Source organism: Pleurodeles waltl, chromosome 4_2, assembly GCF_031143425.1.
Source record: "Pleurodeles waltl isolate 20211129_DDA chromosome 4_2, aPleWal1.hap1.20221129, whole genome shotgun sequence".
Lineage (NCBI taxonomy): Eukaryota > Metazoa > Chordata > Amphibia > Caudata > Salamandridae > Pleurodeles > Pleurodeles waltl.
Window position 1 is genome coordinate 539,969,194 of NC_090443.1, and position 18,667 is coordinate 539,987,860.

The window sequence follows — 18,667 nt, forward strand, 5'->3', positions numbered from 1 at the left end:
TCCTGTGATGAGGAAGGGAAGCGCCAGACATGGCCAAGCCCAGACGGCTGCAGAAGGTCCTGCTCCCTTTCACAATCCTACATGCAAAATTCAGGTAACCCGACAACTGCTGCGCCCTACGTAGCTCAATCTTATGTAATCTTATCTTGCGTGCTTGCCGCAAAAAGACCAACATCTCCGCCACCTTACTCTGTGGCAAACGAGCCACCAGGCTAACCGTGTCCAGTTCAATACCCAAAAACGTCAAAACACAACTTGGGCCTTCGGTCTTCTCAGGGGCCAATGGAGCCAACTCCTCAAAACATGCCAGTGCCCTTCCGCAATCATCTGAGTCCGATCTCCCAATGAACAAGAAATCGTCCAGATTAGGAGTCACCTCCCTGTGTCCATATACTATAACAAAGACCCACTGTAGGAACATGCTAAACATCTCAAAGAGTGCACAAGAAATAGCACATTCCATCGGGAGCACCCTGTCCGCAAAAATCGCCCCATCCAACTGCATGCCAAGCAAATTGAAATCCTCCGGGTGAATGGACAACAGCGTGAAAGCCGCCTTAATGTTGCATTCTGCCAACTGGGACCCTTTCCCACAGCCTCGCACTAGGCGAATTGCATCATCAACGGACACGTAAACCACTCGCGTATCCTCAGGAGCAATGAAATCATTCACCGACGCTCCCTCTGGCCAAGACAGATGATGAATAAGACAAAACTCCCCAGCAACTTTTTTGGGGACCACACCCAGGGGGAGATCATCAGGTCATCCATAGGCTAATCAAAAAAGGGGCCCCCGCTCCTACCTTCCGCGACTTCTTTTCCCAATGTTTCTGCTACCACCAAAGGCATATCTTTGGCAGACTGCAAATTGTCTGCCAACCTCCTGTGTCTCGGACCTTGGTTACCTATCCGAAACCCCTCCTGAAAATCCCATTCCAGCTTGTTCGCTATGTCCGTGTCAGGGTACCTGCGCAGCCAGGGGCGCAATACCTCCAGCTTAATTGGCATAGGCGCCCTTTAACCTAGGAGGGCCTTGTGCCCCTCTGCCCCTATTCGCCCTCCACTGTTCCGCAGGGCTATTGAGGGAAAACAAAATTGTGACCAGGTGCTTCCCACCCCATTTGAAGCACTTGTGCTTGAATTTGCAGTGGTGTCTGGAACAAAAGCCTTTATTAAAATTCCAGCATGCCCCTGATGTAGGTCCCTATGATCGCTGTCCCATACCCACCCCGGCCAAGGCAGGACGGAACTGAGAGGGTTTTAAAGTACTGGGAGCCCACTCGCCATATGAGTGGAGGCCGCTGACTGTGAAGATGCCATCCACTGCACCCAAAGCTCTGAGTCCACATCCCCCCAGGCTGTGTCAGGATTCACACTAACCCTCGCCCGAAACTCCTCGTCATAGTTGAGCCATGCAAAAACCCCAAAACGCATCTGAGCCTCCCTAATAACGTCCATATATTTAAAGAGCGCTATGTCCCTGTCAGGAAACCTTCGCAATATATGCTAACATATATCAAAAAGGCAGAAGTCCAATTATCCATAGTAACCGGCACCCGAGGTCGCCTAGCTAACTTCCATTCCTCCTCCCTGGACCCTTCCTTTGCTTGAATATCCCTGTGCAAGAGCTTAAAAACATCATCATACTCATGCTTCCAAATCCGGGCCTTTGTCTTGTCCACAACATGCGAACCCAACGGCATTGCCAAATCCATATAAGGAAGCCTTTTCTTATGCCCTTCCACAGTGGATGCACTGCGGGCTGTCATCATACCCCCACCTTCCTTTTCAGCTGCCTCCCCCTCTCCAAAACCAACTCTATGTCCCTGCACAGCTTAGCCCACCTCTCCTCTGTCTCCGCCACTGCCTTCCTTTGCTCGCTGACCCTGGCCTCAATATCCACAGAGGACCAGTCCTGGGGCACTTCTGGGCTCAGAATTCTCTTCTGCATCAGCAAAATTCAGGGCCCTTTCTGGCCCCTGGGGGACCCCACCTGGCCCTGAGCCTCCTCTCCCTGTCCAGCCCCCACCCTGTCGCCTGGTAGCACCTGCATGGGAAGGGTGCCTTGCCCCACCCCTTGTCCAGAACCAGGGGCCCCAACCAACCCTCAATGGCAGGTTCGCTAGGCCCTGCCCCATCTAGTGTGCCTGGGGGACTGTCCATACAACTAGGGCCCACCCCCAAATTATCTGCCACAGCTGGGGCCTGCCCTTGTACAAGAGGCGCAGGCTCCAGGCATGCTGCACCACCAGCAGCGTGTTTCGGCCCCGCTCCCCCTCCCACTACCATGCTGACTTGAGGCCCTGCGGGCCCGCTGTGTTTTTTGCACCCAGGGGGGGCGGAAGTGCCGCATCCCTTCCCCCCAGCAGAGCGCCGCTTTTTGGGCCACTCAGTCGATGTACAGGCCTCCACTCCCCCAGACGCTGCGAGCATAGGGTGTGAAATTTCTACCCAGGCCCGGTCTAGGACGCCAGGCCTGAGTATGTCCCCACGGCCAGCCTTGCCTATAAGGCGAAGCGCGGCCCTCACCGCGGCATCATCGTGGCCTTGAGCCATTCCCTAAAGCGACACACCTCCTACCTACTTCCCAGGGGACCGACAAAACTTCCTTCCCATGAGCAAGCTGGCACGGAAGAGGCCGGTCCCCTTTTCCCACCCCCTACTTATACCTCCCCTAACTCCCTCCCCCAAGTACCTTACAGCCAATCCCTGTCCCCCTGCATCACTTCCCCTGCCCCGAATGCTCCCATGGTGAGACTAGACCGAGTCTGCTCTCCGCAGCACCCTTCATTGTAAAACCTGACCACTCGCCTTCGCCCTCTTCTAAAGAAGAATCCTTTGAATTCTCCTGCACTCATATCTCTCCATTTATTTCTCCAATCTCTTCTCCACTCAAAGCTTCACACGTCTAAATTGTTCACATGTTTTCCAAAACCCGTCTTCCTGTAACCTTTCAAATTGTTCCTCACGCCCCCCAACTGCACTCTGAACTTGCTAACCTATCCAACTTTCATGAAATTAACTTCCAACCTCTTAAAACTCCTTGCTGACCCTCATGTACCTGTTCATAACACAAACACCATGTCACAATTAAAACCTGCCTCACAAAAATTCAGCCACAAACACAGAGAAAATAGGTATGACTCCCCCTGCCAGACATCAAAATGTCTGAAGCCAGGGCAGGAGGGCAGGAAAAAAACTTTCCCTGCTGTTGCTGATGTGCTGCCTAACTGACCCTCACTACCTCTCCTGAACCGATCCTCACGCTAACTAGACCAATCCTGTCTCTTCCTTTACTGAACTGCACCACCCATCCAAAAACCCCAAGGTGCAGGCTTAAGCCTACCACCCGCAAATCCCCAATGTATCAAGTTTGTGGATAATCACATACTTTTGGTAGCCACATCCCATATTCAATTAAGTTGCAGGAGTAGAAGAGAGTCCAGATCCATTATAGGAACCAGGAAGAAACTGTCCCTAAACAGGTATGGAGTGGTGGAAACCAATGAGTTTAAAAAGTGAACGCACATTTGTACTACATTTTTCACATGTATAAACATAGGCTTCTGTGTTAGTTAAAAGCGCTCTGTTGACATTGTTTTCTGCTGCTGCCTTCTTGACCCGAGGCCAAGGCTAGCAAGGGCGGTGCCAGGGGTAGCAAAGGACAATCGAAGTATAGAAGTTGCTAGCACTGACTGCCCCTTGATTGACGTCCATATATGATGTACACAGACGGTCAAGAAGCCTGCAAACTCCGTCAGCTTATAAAAACATACTGGGAGCAAGAACAAAGGCTGTTAGAAGTGTGTGCAGAACCTATGCACACCGTATACAGAGTCCAAAATAGTAGCAGGCTCTGAAATTCTTCAGTATTGGCAGTTGCTAAATGTTGATGCAGGTTTCGTAAAATGGAGGAGCAAATAGCCCGATGGAATGCAAGCTTCGTTTTTAACATTGACCTGTCAATTCCTATCAGATTCTACTCATTCATGCTCAGGCTAACTTACATTTTGCATTGTGGTTGCAGCACATTTTTGCACTGCCTTGATGCAAAATGCTAGTTTAGATTTATAAAGCCACACAAGGGCCAATTTCTATCACCTTACATGGCTTTTTGAAAAAAAGTAAAATAACGCATCACCTTGATCTGCATTGCATTACACTACATTGGGTAGGCATTAGATGGAGCATGGACATTGCCATACATCCACCCACGTGTTCTGATGTAAACCAAGATTGACTAAAGAGCAATAATCCTGGGTTTACAGCAAAATAGCGCACCTGCCCGAGAGAGACATAACAAGAAGAAATATCTTTCTGCACAAAAACAATACTGCCCATAATGGAGGCACTCTTACACCGAGGTGCAAGAGTGCCTTTGTTGGCGCTAAGTTGCCTATAGTGCATCTTAAGTCCACCAGCACTATAAGAGAGGAGACGTGCACTATATCTAGATGTGGCGCATTTCTTCTTTCTCCCGTTCATATAATGGAGCACAGCTAGTTGCCTTGCTGCATTGCATTGTGCAAAAGGTTAGTAAAATCTGGGTCTAAGTATCTGCCACAGATTTAACATGGATGTTGCAGACAAAAAAACATGGCTTCTGTGTCAAACATCTTCTCTTTGTAATCAGCCATTTCTTATATTTGCCTCACACAGGTAATGTCAGCTCCCAAAAGCTCTCCATTCTGCTGCAAGACGAAATCTTTGTGGACTTCTTCAACACTTTCCTGAACCTTCCAGTAAGTTATTTTGATTTATGTGTGCATTACCAAAGAGAATGATTAACTTTTCTGTTAATAAAGTAGCTTCTGGCTTAAGTGAGAAAAGAACTCCTGTTTCCATGAAAATTGTGTAGGTTAGAATATTTCATTCTCAAACAAATCTAAAATTATGCTTCTAAACTTCACGTAGTAGCAGATCTCTGTGATCAATCACAGGCACTTGCCTTCGAACAGGAGGCACATCGAGTTTGTATTTTATATTGCAAGAATCTACAGTATGCAGAACTGTGCACAATCTACAAACTAGAGCCGTATTATATATAAGGACACAGAGAAGCAGTGGGCGTGTACACCTATTTTGTACACCCCGTGGACACTGTAATACTACCGAAGGGGACACAGACCGTTGTACTGTAATACCAGTATCATGCACACATATATATTGCTGGTTCTATTTTAAGGTTATGTTCCTTCATAAGCATGGGGGTGTGGCCCCATGCTAATGAGGAAAACACTTTGGCCCGTATTTATACTCCGTTTGCGCCGAATTTGCGTCGTTTTTTTCGACGCAAATTCGGCGCAAAACTAACGCCATATTTATACTTTGGCGTTAGACGCGTCTAGCGCCAAAGTATGAAGAAAGAGCGTCATTGTTTTGCGTGAACGCCTTCCTTGCGTTAATGAGATGCAAGGAAGGCGTTCCCGTCTAAAAAAATTACGGCGACGCAAATGCGTCGTATTTATACTCCCGGGCAAAAATCACGCCCGGGAGGTGGCGGGTCAAAAAAACCCGCATTTGCGCCTGAATTTAACGCCTGGGTCAGGGTAGGCGTTAAGGGACCTGTGGGCTCAGAATGAGCCCACAGGTAAACCTCCCCTGCCCCCAGGGACCCCCCCTGCCACCCCTGCCCACCCCAGGAGGACACCCAAGGATGGAGGGACCCATCCCAGTGAAGTACAGGTAAGTTCAGGTAAGTATAATTTTTTTTATTTTTTTATTTTTTTTGTGGCATAGGGGGGCCTTATTTGTGCCCCCCTACATGCCACTATGCCCAATGACCATGCCCAGGGGACACAAGTCCCCTGGGCATGGCCATTGGGCAAGGGGGCATGACTCCTGTCTTTACTAAGACAGGAGTCATGAAATGGCGTCTGGGCGTCGAAAAAATGGCGCAAATCGGGTTAAGACGATTTTTTAGCATCAACCTGACTTGCGCCATTTTAAGACGCCCTAACGTCATTTTTTCCCAACGCCGGCGCTGCCTGGTCTACGTGGTTTTTTTCCACGCACACCAGGCAGCGCCGGTCTGATTGCGCCGTCTAACGCCATTCCATAAATACGGCGCCCGCATGGCGCTTCAGAATGGCGTTAGACGGCGCAAAATTTTTTGACGCTAAACTGCGTTAGCGCAGTTTAGCGTCAAAAAGTATAAATATGGGCCTTTGTCCCATATTTATACTTTTTGACGCAAAACTGCGCCAACGCAGTTTTGCGTAAAAAAAATTAGCGCCGGCTAACGCCATTCTGAAGCGCCATGCGGGCGCCGTATTTATTGAATGACGTTAGCCGGCGTTAGCCGCCGGCGCCGTCTGGTGTGCGTTAAAAAAAACAACGTACACCAGGCAGCGCCGGCGTAGGGGGATATGGGGCTTGGGCGTCAAGAAATGGGGCAAGTCAGGTTGAGGCAATTTTTTCGCCTCAACCCGATTTGCGCCATTTTTTTTCACTCCCAACCCCCATAGAAATGACTCCTGTCTTAGCAAAGACAGGAGTCATGCCCCCTTGCACAATGGCCATGCCCAGGGGACTTCTGTCCCCTGGGCATGGTCATTGGGCATAGTGGCATGTAGGGGGGCACAAATCAGGCCCCCCTATGCCACATAAAAAATATAAAAAAAACACTTACCTGAACTTACCTTAATGTCCCTGGGATGGGTCCCTCCAGCCTTGGGTGTCCTCCTGGGGTGGGCATGGGTGACAGGGGGTGTCCCTGGGGGCATGGGAGGGCACCTCTGGGCTCCTTCAGAGCCCACAGGTCCCTTAACGCCTGCCTTTTGCAGGCGCTAAAAAACGGCGCAAAAGCGGCCGTACGTCATTTTTTTTGACCCGCCCACTCCCGGGCGTGATTTTTGCCCGGGAGTATAAATCCGACGCACATGCCTCGGAGTCGATTTTTTAGACGGGAACGCCTGCCTTGCATATAATTAACGCAAAGTAGGTGTCCACGCTAAAAAATGAAGCTAACTCCATGGACTTTGGCGCTAGACGCGTCTAACGCCAAAGTATAAATATGGAGTTAGTTTTGCGTCGAAATTGCGTCAAAAAAACGACGCAATTTCGTCGCAAACGGAGTATAAATATGCCCCTTTGCTTCTACACTTGGACCATGTTATGGATGTGGGCACAGTGGCGGAGACATGTCAAGAGGTGCACTGACAGTGAGCCACAAACAGGTGGCGCAAAAGAAGTGTGCTAACTGAAGGCACTCTCTAAAAGGAAGTAAACAGGATCCCATGCCCCCGCTAGATATCACCCTGCAGGCAATGGGGTCTCTGTTCTACTTGAAAGTGCAGGCTGGGTTCTGACAATAGTGTGAAAGGTGGACTGGATGTGTCAAACAGCCACAGTGCTTTTCACTAATATCCTACCCCAGGGAAGCATGAGTTTGTGGCTCAGGCAGTACATTATGGGGCATATTTATACTCCGTTTGCGCCAAATTTGCTTCGTTTTTTTCGACGCAAATTCGACGCAAAACTAACTCCATATTTATACTTTGGCGTTAGACGCGTCTAGCGCCAAAGTTCATGGAGTTAGCGTCATTTTTTTGCGTGAACACCTTCCTTGCGTTAATGATATGCAAGGTAGGCGTTCCCGTCTTAAAAAATGACCGCGATGCATACGCGTCGTATTTATACTCCCGGGCAAAAATGACGCCCGGGAGTGGGCGGGTCTAAAAAACCCGCATTTGCGCCGGATTTTAGCGCCTGGGTCAGGGCAGGCGTTAAGGGACCTGTGGGCTCAGAATGAGCCCAGAGGTGCCCTCCCCTGCCCCCAGGGACACCCCCTGCCACCCTTGCCCACCCCAGGAGGACACCCAAGGATGGAGGGACCCACCCCAGGGACATTAAGGTAAGTCCAGGTAAGTATATATATATTTTTTTTTTTGTGGCATAGGGGGGCCTGATTTGTGACCCCCTACATGCCACTATGCCCAATGACCATGCCCAGGGGACAGAAGTCCCCTGGGCATGGCCATTGGGCAAGGGGGCATGACTCCTGTCTTTGCTAAGACAGGAGTCATTTCAATGGGGGATGGGCGTCGTAAAAAAATGGCGCAAATCGGGTTGTGCCGATTTTTTTGCCTCAGCCTGACTTGCACCATTTGTGGACGCCCATACGACATTTTCCCCCTACGCCGGCGCTGCCTGGTGTACGTCGTTTTTTTTTTACGCACACCAGACAGTGCCGCCGGCTAACGCCGGCTAACATCATTGAATAAATACTGCGCCCGCATGGCGCTTCAGAATGGCGTTAGCCGGCGCTAATGTTTTTGGCGCAAAACTGCGTTAGCGCAGTTTTGCGTCAAAAAGTATAAATATGGCCCTATATGTGATAGGTCACACTGTCTCTGTTTGCACCTGAAGCATATAGTTAAAGGAGCACCACATCGCAAATAGAGATAGAGAGCCTTAGTGGAATATGGACCTTGGAATTCTTATATTCTTAGGCAGCAAAGCAGGCAAACGCCTACTAGTTGTAACTAGTTCACTTCTTAAATCCAGATACAGTTTTCCACTTTAGGGTTTTAACCTGTGCTATGGGGTGATCAGTCTGGTTGCATATTTCCACCAAAAATGTAAATGTATTAGAGGTGTTATGACATGCCCTTTGAGCTTTAATGACATAGACCAGTCCTTTGGTCTGCAATGCCTACTCTGGGGGTCTGTTACAGTCGAAAATTTAATATTAGCAGATTAATAAAATATATATAGATAAAGGAGCAAAATTTAAACTTGAACATTTTAAAACTCTATAAAGGTGAACTAACTACAAATTGGAAAAAATTAATTGATATATTTAGCTTTTTTGGAGGTATCTTTACCAGCCCAGCAAACACAATCTAGTAGGAACAATTGGTGGCCTCAATTGAAGTATTTATATGCACCGACAAAAGAAAGCATGTATTAGGACCAAAAAAGACAGAGTGATATGCTGGAGTACATTATATTGCTTTGTCCTTTAGAAATAAAACCAACATTTTAAAATCTTCAACCTTCCCATTAAAATTAAAATTTCGATTTTTGTATTATTTCTGTTTGTAAAGAAAATAACATGAAAATCATTTGTTTATGTGATTTTTGTATATTTGTATATGTAATTGTATTGTTTTGATCATAAAACCATAGAAACTGCTTAAGGGGGGATCCTGGTTTCCAGTAGTGATTCAGTGAGGGTACTCATACGCCCAAAGTTTAAGAACCATTATTTTTCCATCACTACCGAATTCAAGGAACATGTTTGCATTCCTTTTTTATTGAAGCCACGACGCTGCAGCAGGTTATTAATGATCAAGCAAGCTAATAAAAGCTAAAGGTATATTTATTTTTAATAAATCAGTAGTCACTTTGGTTAAGTCAGATGGGTAGCAGCCAATAAGTATGGCAAGTCAAACATAGGAGTCAAAAGTGCTACTCCTAAATTCTCTTAAATGCTGCATTTGAGTCAACTTAAATGTTAATGCAGGCCACCCTTCCCTACTAGGCTGGTTTCTTTTCTTTTCTTCAATAGATAGCTTTGACTGTTCGTACATGGGCTTTGATTACAAGCTGGGTGCAAGGTACAGTGACCCATAAGTACTTACACATTTTCCCTTAGGCCTAGAATGGGAAAATCCCTTTCATACGCAGGCCCCCTATATTTATTGTATGTGAAATGTGGACCTGATTCAGAGTTTGTGACCAGGGAATGGAGAATAACATGGAAATTGCATGTTTTTCCACTTTCCAAATTGCTCAAAATGGCAATTTGTACTTTGTGCCTGCAGGGTTTTTGACAAGTTGAAAATCATGCAGGCAAATAATCTCTGGAAAGAAATTGTGAAGGAGTTTTCCCCAAAAAAGAGATTGCTGCCCTGGTGATAACCGGAGCTATAGATGTTTTTTGTCTAAATGATAGAGCTTTGATTTTTTTTTTACTTTGATTGGCATTGAATACTTTACATGATCTGTGTGACATGTTTCAATATTTTGCTGCTTGTAAATACTGTGGCTACTTTGTTCTGTAATCTCACCATGCAACACACTAGCTTCACAAGGGATCCCAGGCTCTGACGAATGCCCCAGACTAGGAATGGCTAAATAAGTGGGCAGAAACATGTTGGCCAGTAGGATTTGAGTGACATTATGAGTCATTATACCCATCAGTGTCCCGCCGTTGTTTTTATCGTTATCAACAGACACCATCATTAAAGGGTGTGAACTACACTGGTGATCTGTTAGGTAATTTTACTCACATAACTGGATCCCCACATTATCCAGAGAAGTTTCATTTTAGCACTCCCTCGAGGTTCTTTTAACCACAAGGTTGAGTCCACCCAGGTGGTATTATCCTACCTGGGAGTGGGTAGGTGGTCAAATGATGAAGCATGACAGTACAATGTGTGTGAGGCCACCTATTCCGTGAAGAGGAAACCCCCCTAATAGGTCTCCAAGACACGGTTATCACAACCATACAGTATCTTGAACTAGATCACGGAAAAGAGTGATCTTATCACTAGTCAGACAAACCTTGACGGTTGGTTTACTAGATCCCTCATACCTCTTGTGTATATGGTTCTTGATTTAGGGAGGTAGTATGGGGGCTTGTACCTCCCTTGTCTCTCTCAATGTGTAAACACAAAATATTGCATGCTCACATGTAAAGCAATCAGAAATTAACAGTTGCTCTGTCAAAAAAGTGATAGATACCCCATCTGCGTTGTTACAAGTGCACTATATCATATGGCACTTGTAACTTGGTATACAGAATATCCATCATGTTTGTGATGGAGTAATCTGCCCACCAAACTCTAAAATCCAATGATTTCTATCGGTGTAAGTACATTTTCTTTTGGCTTTGAATTACTGTTTGAATTACTGTTCTCTGAAGATATAGTTGAAACACTTGAGGATGACTCAAAAAGGATAAATAAAGGAAAGAAAAAAGCATTGGCAAATTTAAAGTGTTGGCCCACAGGCCTGGCAGTGAATCGTACTTTTTAAGTGGATGTGCACCTGTGATCCAAAGCCTCATGTAAATTGCATTTAAGCCGGCCAATAAGTGAAAGGTGAAGAGGGCTTACGCAGAAGGGCTGTCATAAGTTCCTTTCAAACTTTATTCTCACCCGAGTTTAGGCTCCTTCTGCCCACTCTGGTGTAATACTACCTTGTTTTCATTTCCATACCCACATTCTGCTTATGAACTAAAACAGTTGTTGTCTCTCAGCCAGGCTGACTGCAACAGCAGCACAAGTGTTTATAAAAATATAGATGATGATTTGTATCAGAATGGCCCCAAGAAGAGGTCAAGCATGGCTTGCAGCCTTTTCAATGAGCTTCAGTGCCTGTCTGTAATGCTGAGTTGTGACTTATGTACTAATTGGTTGCAAACAGTTAAGTTGCCAGGGTCACAAAACAACTAACCGAATACATATTAACTAGGAAGGTTGCTACTTGTGACCACAATTCCATTCACATACCATTGACAGATCTCACTGTGACTCACAATAAGTGACCCACCTTTTAAGTCCATCATAAATCAGCTTTGGAATAAGTCACAAAACCATTTTTGTGATTCAGAAAGGTTATTCTGAATCACAAAGGATTTAGTACCTTTGAAATATCAGTTTTCCTATTGCAAACCCTTTGATTTTGCTTATCAAATGGTTTGTGAGTACAAATTGCTTTCCTACATCAGCCTCTTAGTGCATTATTATGCATATTTGTAAGTGGGTTTGTGTCACTCTTGCACCATGCAATGTGGTGCATGTGCAGTGCAATCCAAAATGTACTATGAAGCCATGCAAGGACACCTTGCATGGCACTGAGTGGCTTCATAAATCTGGAGTAAAGCAAGGCATTGTAAATTGCTACTTTGGATCAATCTACCCGGTGGTGGGGGCGTTCTATGGGTTGTTGCATGGGTGTTCCCATGCAACATCCGTGGAGTTTGATGCATTCCCAGATTTACTAGAAGTGGTAGACCTGGGAATGCAGCAAAATGCTACTCCTTCCCAGGTGAGGCATAATGAGGAGAAATATATTTATTTCTTCTATTCGTGTCCTCTTTCTATTTGTGTGAGTGGCTTCATAAATCTGGAGTAAAGCAATGCAGGGCAAATCATTGCGTTGCATTACTCTGTCCCAGGGAGGCTTTACATGGGTTTTGCCTTGGTGTTCCCATGCAACATCCATGGATTTTGGTGCATTCACAAATATATACCTGAAGTGGTAGACCTGTGAATACACCAAAATGCTGTGCCTTCCCAGGTGAGGCATAGTAAGGAGAAATATCTTTACTCCTCCTTGTTTTTTCCTCTTTCTATGTGTGCTTCATTCCGCAGCACACTTAGAAAGAGGAAAATACCTCAGGGGATTGTTTTGTGCAGAAAGGTGCCTCTTCATGCCTCAAAAACAATCCTTCTTACAATGCAGGCACTCTTGCACCATAGTGCAATGGTGCCTGCGTTGGCGCTAGGAAGGAAAAACAGCACCAGAGCAGGGACAAAGATAGATATGCACTGTATTCTTTTAAATATGGCACATTAATTCCCTTTCCGTTACGCAGCTCAGTGCATCAAGGTGACTTGTTGCGCTGTGCTGAGTGACTTGACCATAAATATGGCCCTGAGAGTTTTGGGCTTGCTGCTTTGAGGTTAATTGCTCTGTGAACTGCTGGATGGATGTTCTGTTGGGGTGTATTTTGATATCAGAGTGTGCATGTATGTTCCTTTGGAGTCATATACAGAATGTGGATGGGTTTTTGTGTATTTGCCATATGATTGTAAGATGTGGGTTCATTCTGCTCTGTCGAATCTGGTGCAGTTTACAAGGCTAGATGTACTGTCTGAGTCTTTTTTAGTGTAATATGTTTATGCTTTCAAACAATCTAAATGACATCCTTAATGGCAATGATAGGTTCATGTTAGTGTCTGAGTGTTTCTGGGATTATCATCCCAGATCTCCTTGCCATAGTGAATTCAGGGGCAACTGGGCAATCCTTATACCACGCAACTATGATCTCCCTGAATTGCCAAGTTCCTCCTTTTTAGTTTCACTCTGAAGAGATAATACAAACTTACTTTTGAAGGGTGGTGTTGAGCAGAAAATAAATACAGTCGACACTAGAAATGCGCATAACAAATACAATGCTCAAGCAGTTTTACAAACGTTGACAATAGAGGTTCGTTAATGTGATAAAATGCTTTTTCTTAGTCATACAGTAAAGTAGACTTCAACACGGAGAAGCGTCAGGGTTTATCTGACATTTGCAGGGTGATATGCAGTCACAACAGGGCGCGTGTCTTAGCTCAGTACCGTTTTAGACAGATATTGGCAAAGCCAGTAGCCCTGGCTTTATTACAAACACAAGAATGTACATACATTAGCGCATCTACTCTTACAGTTCACGAAAGAGAGTTCAGCTTCACTGATGCAATGCAATTTAAACCTCATACTACATGTAATCCTATGATAAATTACAGAACTGATTCAAGATGTGTCTCTTATGACTCTAAACCTAAGATACACTACTCTGTAATATTAACAGAAACATGGTATTTGCCTTATTATTTGATGATACTCCCTAGATTGACAGAGATCACACAGTCAACCAAAACAACAATGCAAAATCTATTGAGACGTGTATAAAGCTTGTGTCATAAGTGTACAATGCCGCCTTAGTAGTGTCAATTACAAGTTTGGGAAGAGTTTTTCTCAATGATGCATTACTGCAAGCCACTACTTCATGTCTGACAAAAATCATTGCTGTACTATGCTACAGAAACATTACCCCGTTACTAGAGGTCCCAGAGGCGCACCACTGAAAACAAACATCACTGTCACTTAGAGCCGGATTACAACCTTGGCGAATGAGATACACTGTCACAAATGTGACGGATATCTCGTCCACTTGTTACAAGTCCAATATATCCTATGGAACTTGTAAAACGGAGGGCGGGATATCAGTCACGTTTGTGTCGGTGTATCCCATCCACCATGGTCGTAATCAGTCTCTGTATACCAGAAAATGGTAACACCCTTAAATGTCTCCTTTTATTGAACCTTTTATTGAAAGTGATCTGGAGCGGTGGGAAAAAAAACACTTTCCTTTGTTGCAAGGCAGATCACAGGGAGACCGCAGCTGCAAAACATATATTTACATATTCACTACTGCTAATGTACGATATTTGCCTCTTCGTTATGGCCATTTATGATATGTAACGTAATGCCATTGCTGGGAAATGATGGTCCTAGTTCTTATTGAAGCTCTGAGAGCATATTCCAAGAGGAACAGTTTGAAGGCACCCTAATATATAAAGAATTATAAATCATTTGAACTTAAAAAGTGCATTTTTTTCAGTACGTTAAGCAACTTTTTTTATCCGTCAGAAGATGCTGGGTGTATAAAAAGTGGGATGGTATTTGCCTTATCTTATACTGTTACCAAAATAATTATGCAGGATGTATTGTGAGAAGAAAAGGTACAATACTACATTACATGGTCAGTCTCTGAGTCATAAACACATTTTGAAATTTGTTCACAAAAGTGATGGGCTGCAGGCTATTAGCCCCCCCCCCCCCCAACCCCCTCCCGCCACACACCTTAAGTCAGGCATAAGTCTTTTGAAGAGTCTTTTACACTGTTGGAAGCTATTACTAAATTTCCCTCTCGAGTCAAGCACAAGTCTTCGAAGTCTTTCATGCAGGTGAATTACCCAAAGCTTTCGCTAGATGTGATTTTTGAGTCAGAGCCAAGCTGTCGCAGTATTAGACTTCAGTATCTCAGGCTGCTACTAGACCTCTCATATGTGCCAACTTTTAAAACAAACACCATTCCCTCTTGATCTCAGGATACCAGAGAATTATAAACAGAGCATTCTCTTTGCATCGGCTCCTATTGTTAAAAATGGAATAAAAAACTATACTGTGCTTTTGAACAGAACAAATCAACAGAAAGTATGCCTTCAGAACATAAAACATAATTTGGCATAAATGTGCATAATCACTTTGTGATAAATTGGGTTATAGGTTCAAAAAGTCACTAAATTAACCTGTCCTTAACCCTCTGCTGTCTTGAGTCTAGAGTAAATCGTGATAAATAATTTGACACCAAAACAACAAAACTCCAAACGTTAGAACAGGAGTTATGAATTTATAAAGTTTTAAGTGTAAAATAGCGGCTAAAATATCAAAGTGCCAACTGCAGACATCTTTTCGCATTAGACTGGGGCAAAGTCAAAAGTTATAGCTGACAGAGATGGAGTGCTGGTCGGATACATGCAGTGGATTGTGCCCGCTGTCTTCTTTCTTTTAGACTTAGAAGAACTTTTAAAGAAAATGTGTGAGAAGGTAAAGTTTAGTGGGACAAGGCAGCTGCTGGTGTCCGAGGAGGCGGCATCATTGTCGGGGAGCCTCTGGATGAAGTCGCAATGAAGATTTCTATGTTCAGGCATAGTCTCTATTTTGGAAGTCAACAATCTCCAGTGGGATGAAGATGCAGGCTGTAGCCTATGATGGCTCCACAAGGCTGGAGACCCCTTTGCCAGGAGCCACTGAACAAGATTTACTAGTGCGGAGAAGAATGTAGCAGAAGCTACCATGAAGTCAGGCTGACTGCTGATGCACCTAGGGCAGATTGGCGAGCAGAAAGGTACCAGTTTCCTCTTGGTTCTCACTTTTTGGCAGAAAACGTTTTAAGTCCCAAGTTTGGATTTGGGTTATCTGGGTACCATTAGCACCATTTACAATGGTTCAGATCTGAAGGGGCACCATTTGGAGGGTCAGGACTCACCCAAGCTCTGTCCAGGTGCAAGTTCAAGATGGTTGGATCCTTCTCTGTCCCCAAAGCTCTGATGAGGAGGCCAGCCAACTAACCCTTGGAATTACTCTGGAAGTTTCAGGTTTAAGAAGAAAGACAGATGTCAATCAGCAGGCAGTCCTCTGAGGGCACAGGGCAGGATTCAGACAGCAGAGTAGTCCTCTTGTGTGAAGCAGGGCAGTCCTCTGAAGTACACAACAGGCCACAGGCAGCAGGGTAGTCCTCTACGAGTCCCTTCCCAGGTTCAGAAGTGAACTGAAGAGTGGGTCTGGGGATCCTATTTTTATACCTGGTGCCCCTTTGAAGTGGAAGAAACTTCTGGGTTTTCTCCCCACAGAAGTGTCTGGAATTTCCTGCCTCCTTGTCCTGGTCCCAGTCTGTCTGCAGGCACAATAGGCTAGTGGGAAGTATTCTGACATAAGGCATTGTTTTTGAAGGCAAATATGGCTGTGCACAGCTCTGCCCACCATTCCTACCAAGATCCAGTCCCTCTATTGGTTGGCTGTCTGGGAGGAATACACAAAGGCCAACTACACCTAGCCATGTGACACAAGTAGCAGGCTGCAAGTTCCAAACGGTTAGGACAAGAAAATGCCAACTTTCTAAAAGTCAAAAATCCAAAGCAGTTCCTGTGAGGGAAGTGTAAGCCACGCCTTCCACGGCAGTAGTATAAACAGAATCTCCCTAAGGTAAGTTTATGTAAATTTACTTTATAAATATTTACTCTTTTATTCTGTTTTCTTTTTTCCTTTATGCAAAACAAAGTCTTATAGGGCCTGGTTTGTCATCTGTCATTCCAGCATCACATCAAAATTAAAAACATTTAATTTAAAATATACATATGCAAGTGTGTGTGTGTATGTCGTGCGGATTGAAGCTCCTGACACGGAGTTAAGTGGTGGTGTTTATGACTAAAGGAGCCGGATCCGCCCGTTTTCAACACAGGAATATAAAGGTACAGGGATAAAAGACGGACCATGGAAATAATTATAACATTCTAGTACTTATGAAATCGTGCAAGGGAAGTGAATGTTCACTGGTTCACTGTGATTTATGAGGCACTGAAGGCACAGCGCAGAAACTCAAAAGTATTCACGAGACATTTCAAACATGGTCAGCTGCAATGCAAATGAAAGAAAAGGATATTCAAAGACACGTTTTGTAAAGAGGAAAATGTATATTGCTTAAAGCACTCAAAAAACGGATATAAACATTATGTATGAAAATACAGTGATGATTAAGAGAAGCTAATATTATAAGCAATATCTCGAGTATAATATTGTGTATAAGTGTTCTTTGACCTACGTAATCAATTAATGCACTGCAGCTGTGAAACTTTTAAAAGCGTGAACAGAGACTCTGTGGCTTTAAAGCCATGATATAAATGGAAGGCTGAACACGTGGTTGTTCTTCTTATCAGGAGAGACCTATGATTAAGGCTGACATCAGCAGCCGAAACTCGTCAGGAAAATGTGAGATACTTTGAAAGAAAATGAAATAATTTACTCCTGAGGAATGAAATAACTCTTGCCTCTGTGATGGAAAATGAAAATAAAGTGCCTCTTTTCCCTGTGAACCTGAGTACGGCGCTTCACTGTGTGTGGAGATAGTGTTGGAATATATATATATATATATCTATATATATATATATATATATATACACATATATATATACACACACACACACATATATATACATATATATATATATATATATATAGATATATATATATATATATATATATATATATATTTATATATATATGTATGTATTCCGGCCTGAGGACCAAGAAAACCTATAGGAGACACCTAATGAAAACTCTTTGGGTACCTTGAGACCACTTCAAGGCCCTGTGAAACCGCAGGGAACAAAGCACCCTCAGATGCTGTTCTGATAGCTCAGACCAGAATAGGCATAGCTTCTTTATCACCGTGTGCCTATATGTCCCAATAATTGGACATCCAAATATGGAGTTTCAATTAAAGAAGACCAGACGGAAGCGTTAATCCATTCACAGGGGTGGGCCAGATCCACCCTCTGGTCTCTACCCCACTGGCATCTCCCGCTCTAAAACCTATATATATATATGTATATATACATATATACATATATAGTGATATTGGTGAGTTCCTTTACACCACCAACAGCAGCACCATAGCATCCATAGGTCACAAAATTAAATCCATAAAATCTAGATTAGAGCAGCACACGGTTAATTCATTTAATTTATTTAAAGTGCAGTGCGTCCCAAAAACAAAACTTCAACGCGTTCCGGTAGACCGCCTTCCACTGGACAAATCCCTTACAGCTCCTCTATATACGTTAATTCTCCATCTTTTCTTTTTACAACTCCACTAAAGTCATGTATTCTCTCATTGCTCACAAAGACATTGTGAGCACCATATTGGAAAGGAATAAATTAAATTGTAATGAATCCACATCTGCTATTATATCGTTTGTCTACATTTGGCAAATATGCTCATATAGCCACTCTAACATGTTTAAATCATATCAATATTGCCTGTAAGGTGGCTGCATAACAAGTACTTCTCTTGCAACAGTTCCAAATCCTGCGCCGGATACCTAGACTGACTTGTGTTATGCCAACCACATTTTTCAACAAATATATATATTTTTTTTAAATGAGGATAATATTGGTGTGTATCATAACAAAATAACTAAATGGCTATACCTGTTTTTGATCACATCTACGCTACCCATAAAGTGGCTGAATAACAAATCCTTTGTTTGGAATAGTTCAATATCCTGTGCAGAATATATAAAGTGACTCATGCTGTGCAAGCCGCATTACTAAATAAACAAAAACATTTTAAACAATGCCATTGATGCTAGTGTGCATCGTA

At 44.0% G+C, this 18,667-nt stretch overlaps 1 protein-coding gene across 1 annotated transcript in view; it reads left to right on the forward strand.

Annotated features, from left to right (window-relative positions):
- The first annotated feature begins 16,666 nt into the window (after positions 1 to 16,666).
- Positions 16,667 to 18,667, forward strand: part of RGSL1 (regulator of G protein signaling like 1) — a 483,194-nt gene continuing 481,193 nt past the window's right edge. The window contains exon 1 of the mRNA XM_069233196.1: positions 16,667 to 16,757. Within this exon, the coding sequence (XP_069089297.1) occupies positions 16,710 to 16,757 (48 nt within the window). The 5' untranslated portion in view covers positions 16,667 to 16,709. The remainder of the gene's footprint in view (positions 16,758 to 18,667) is intronic.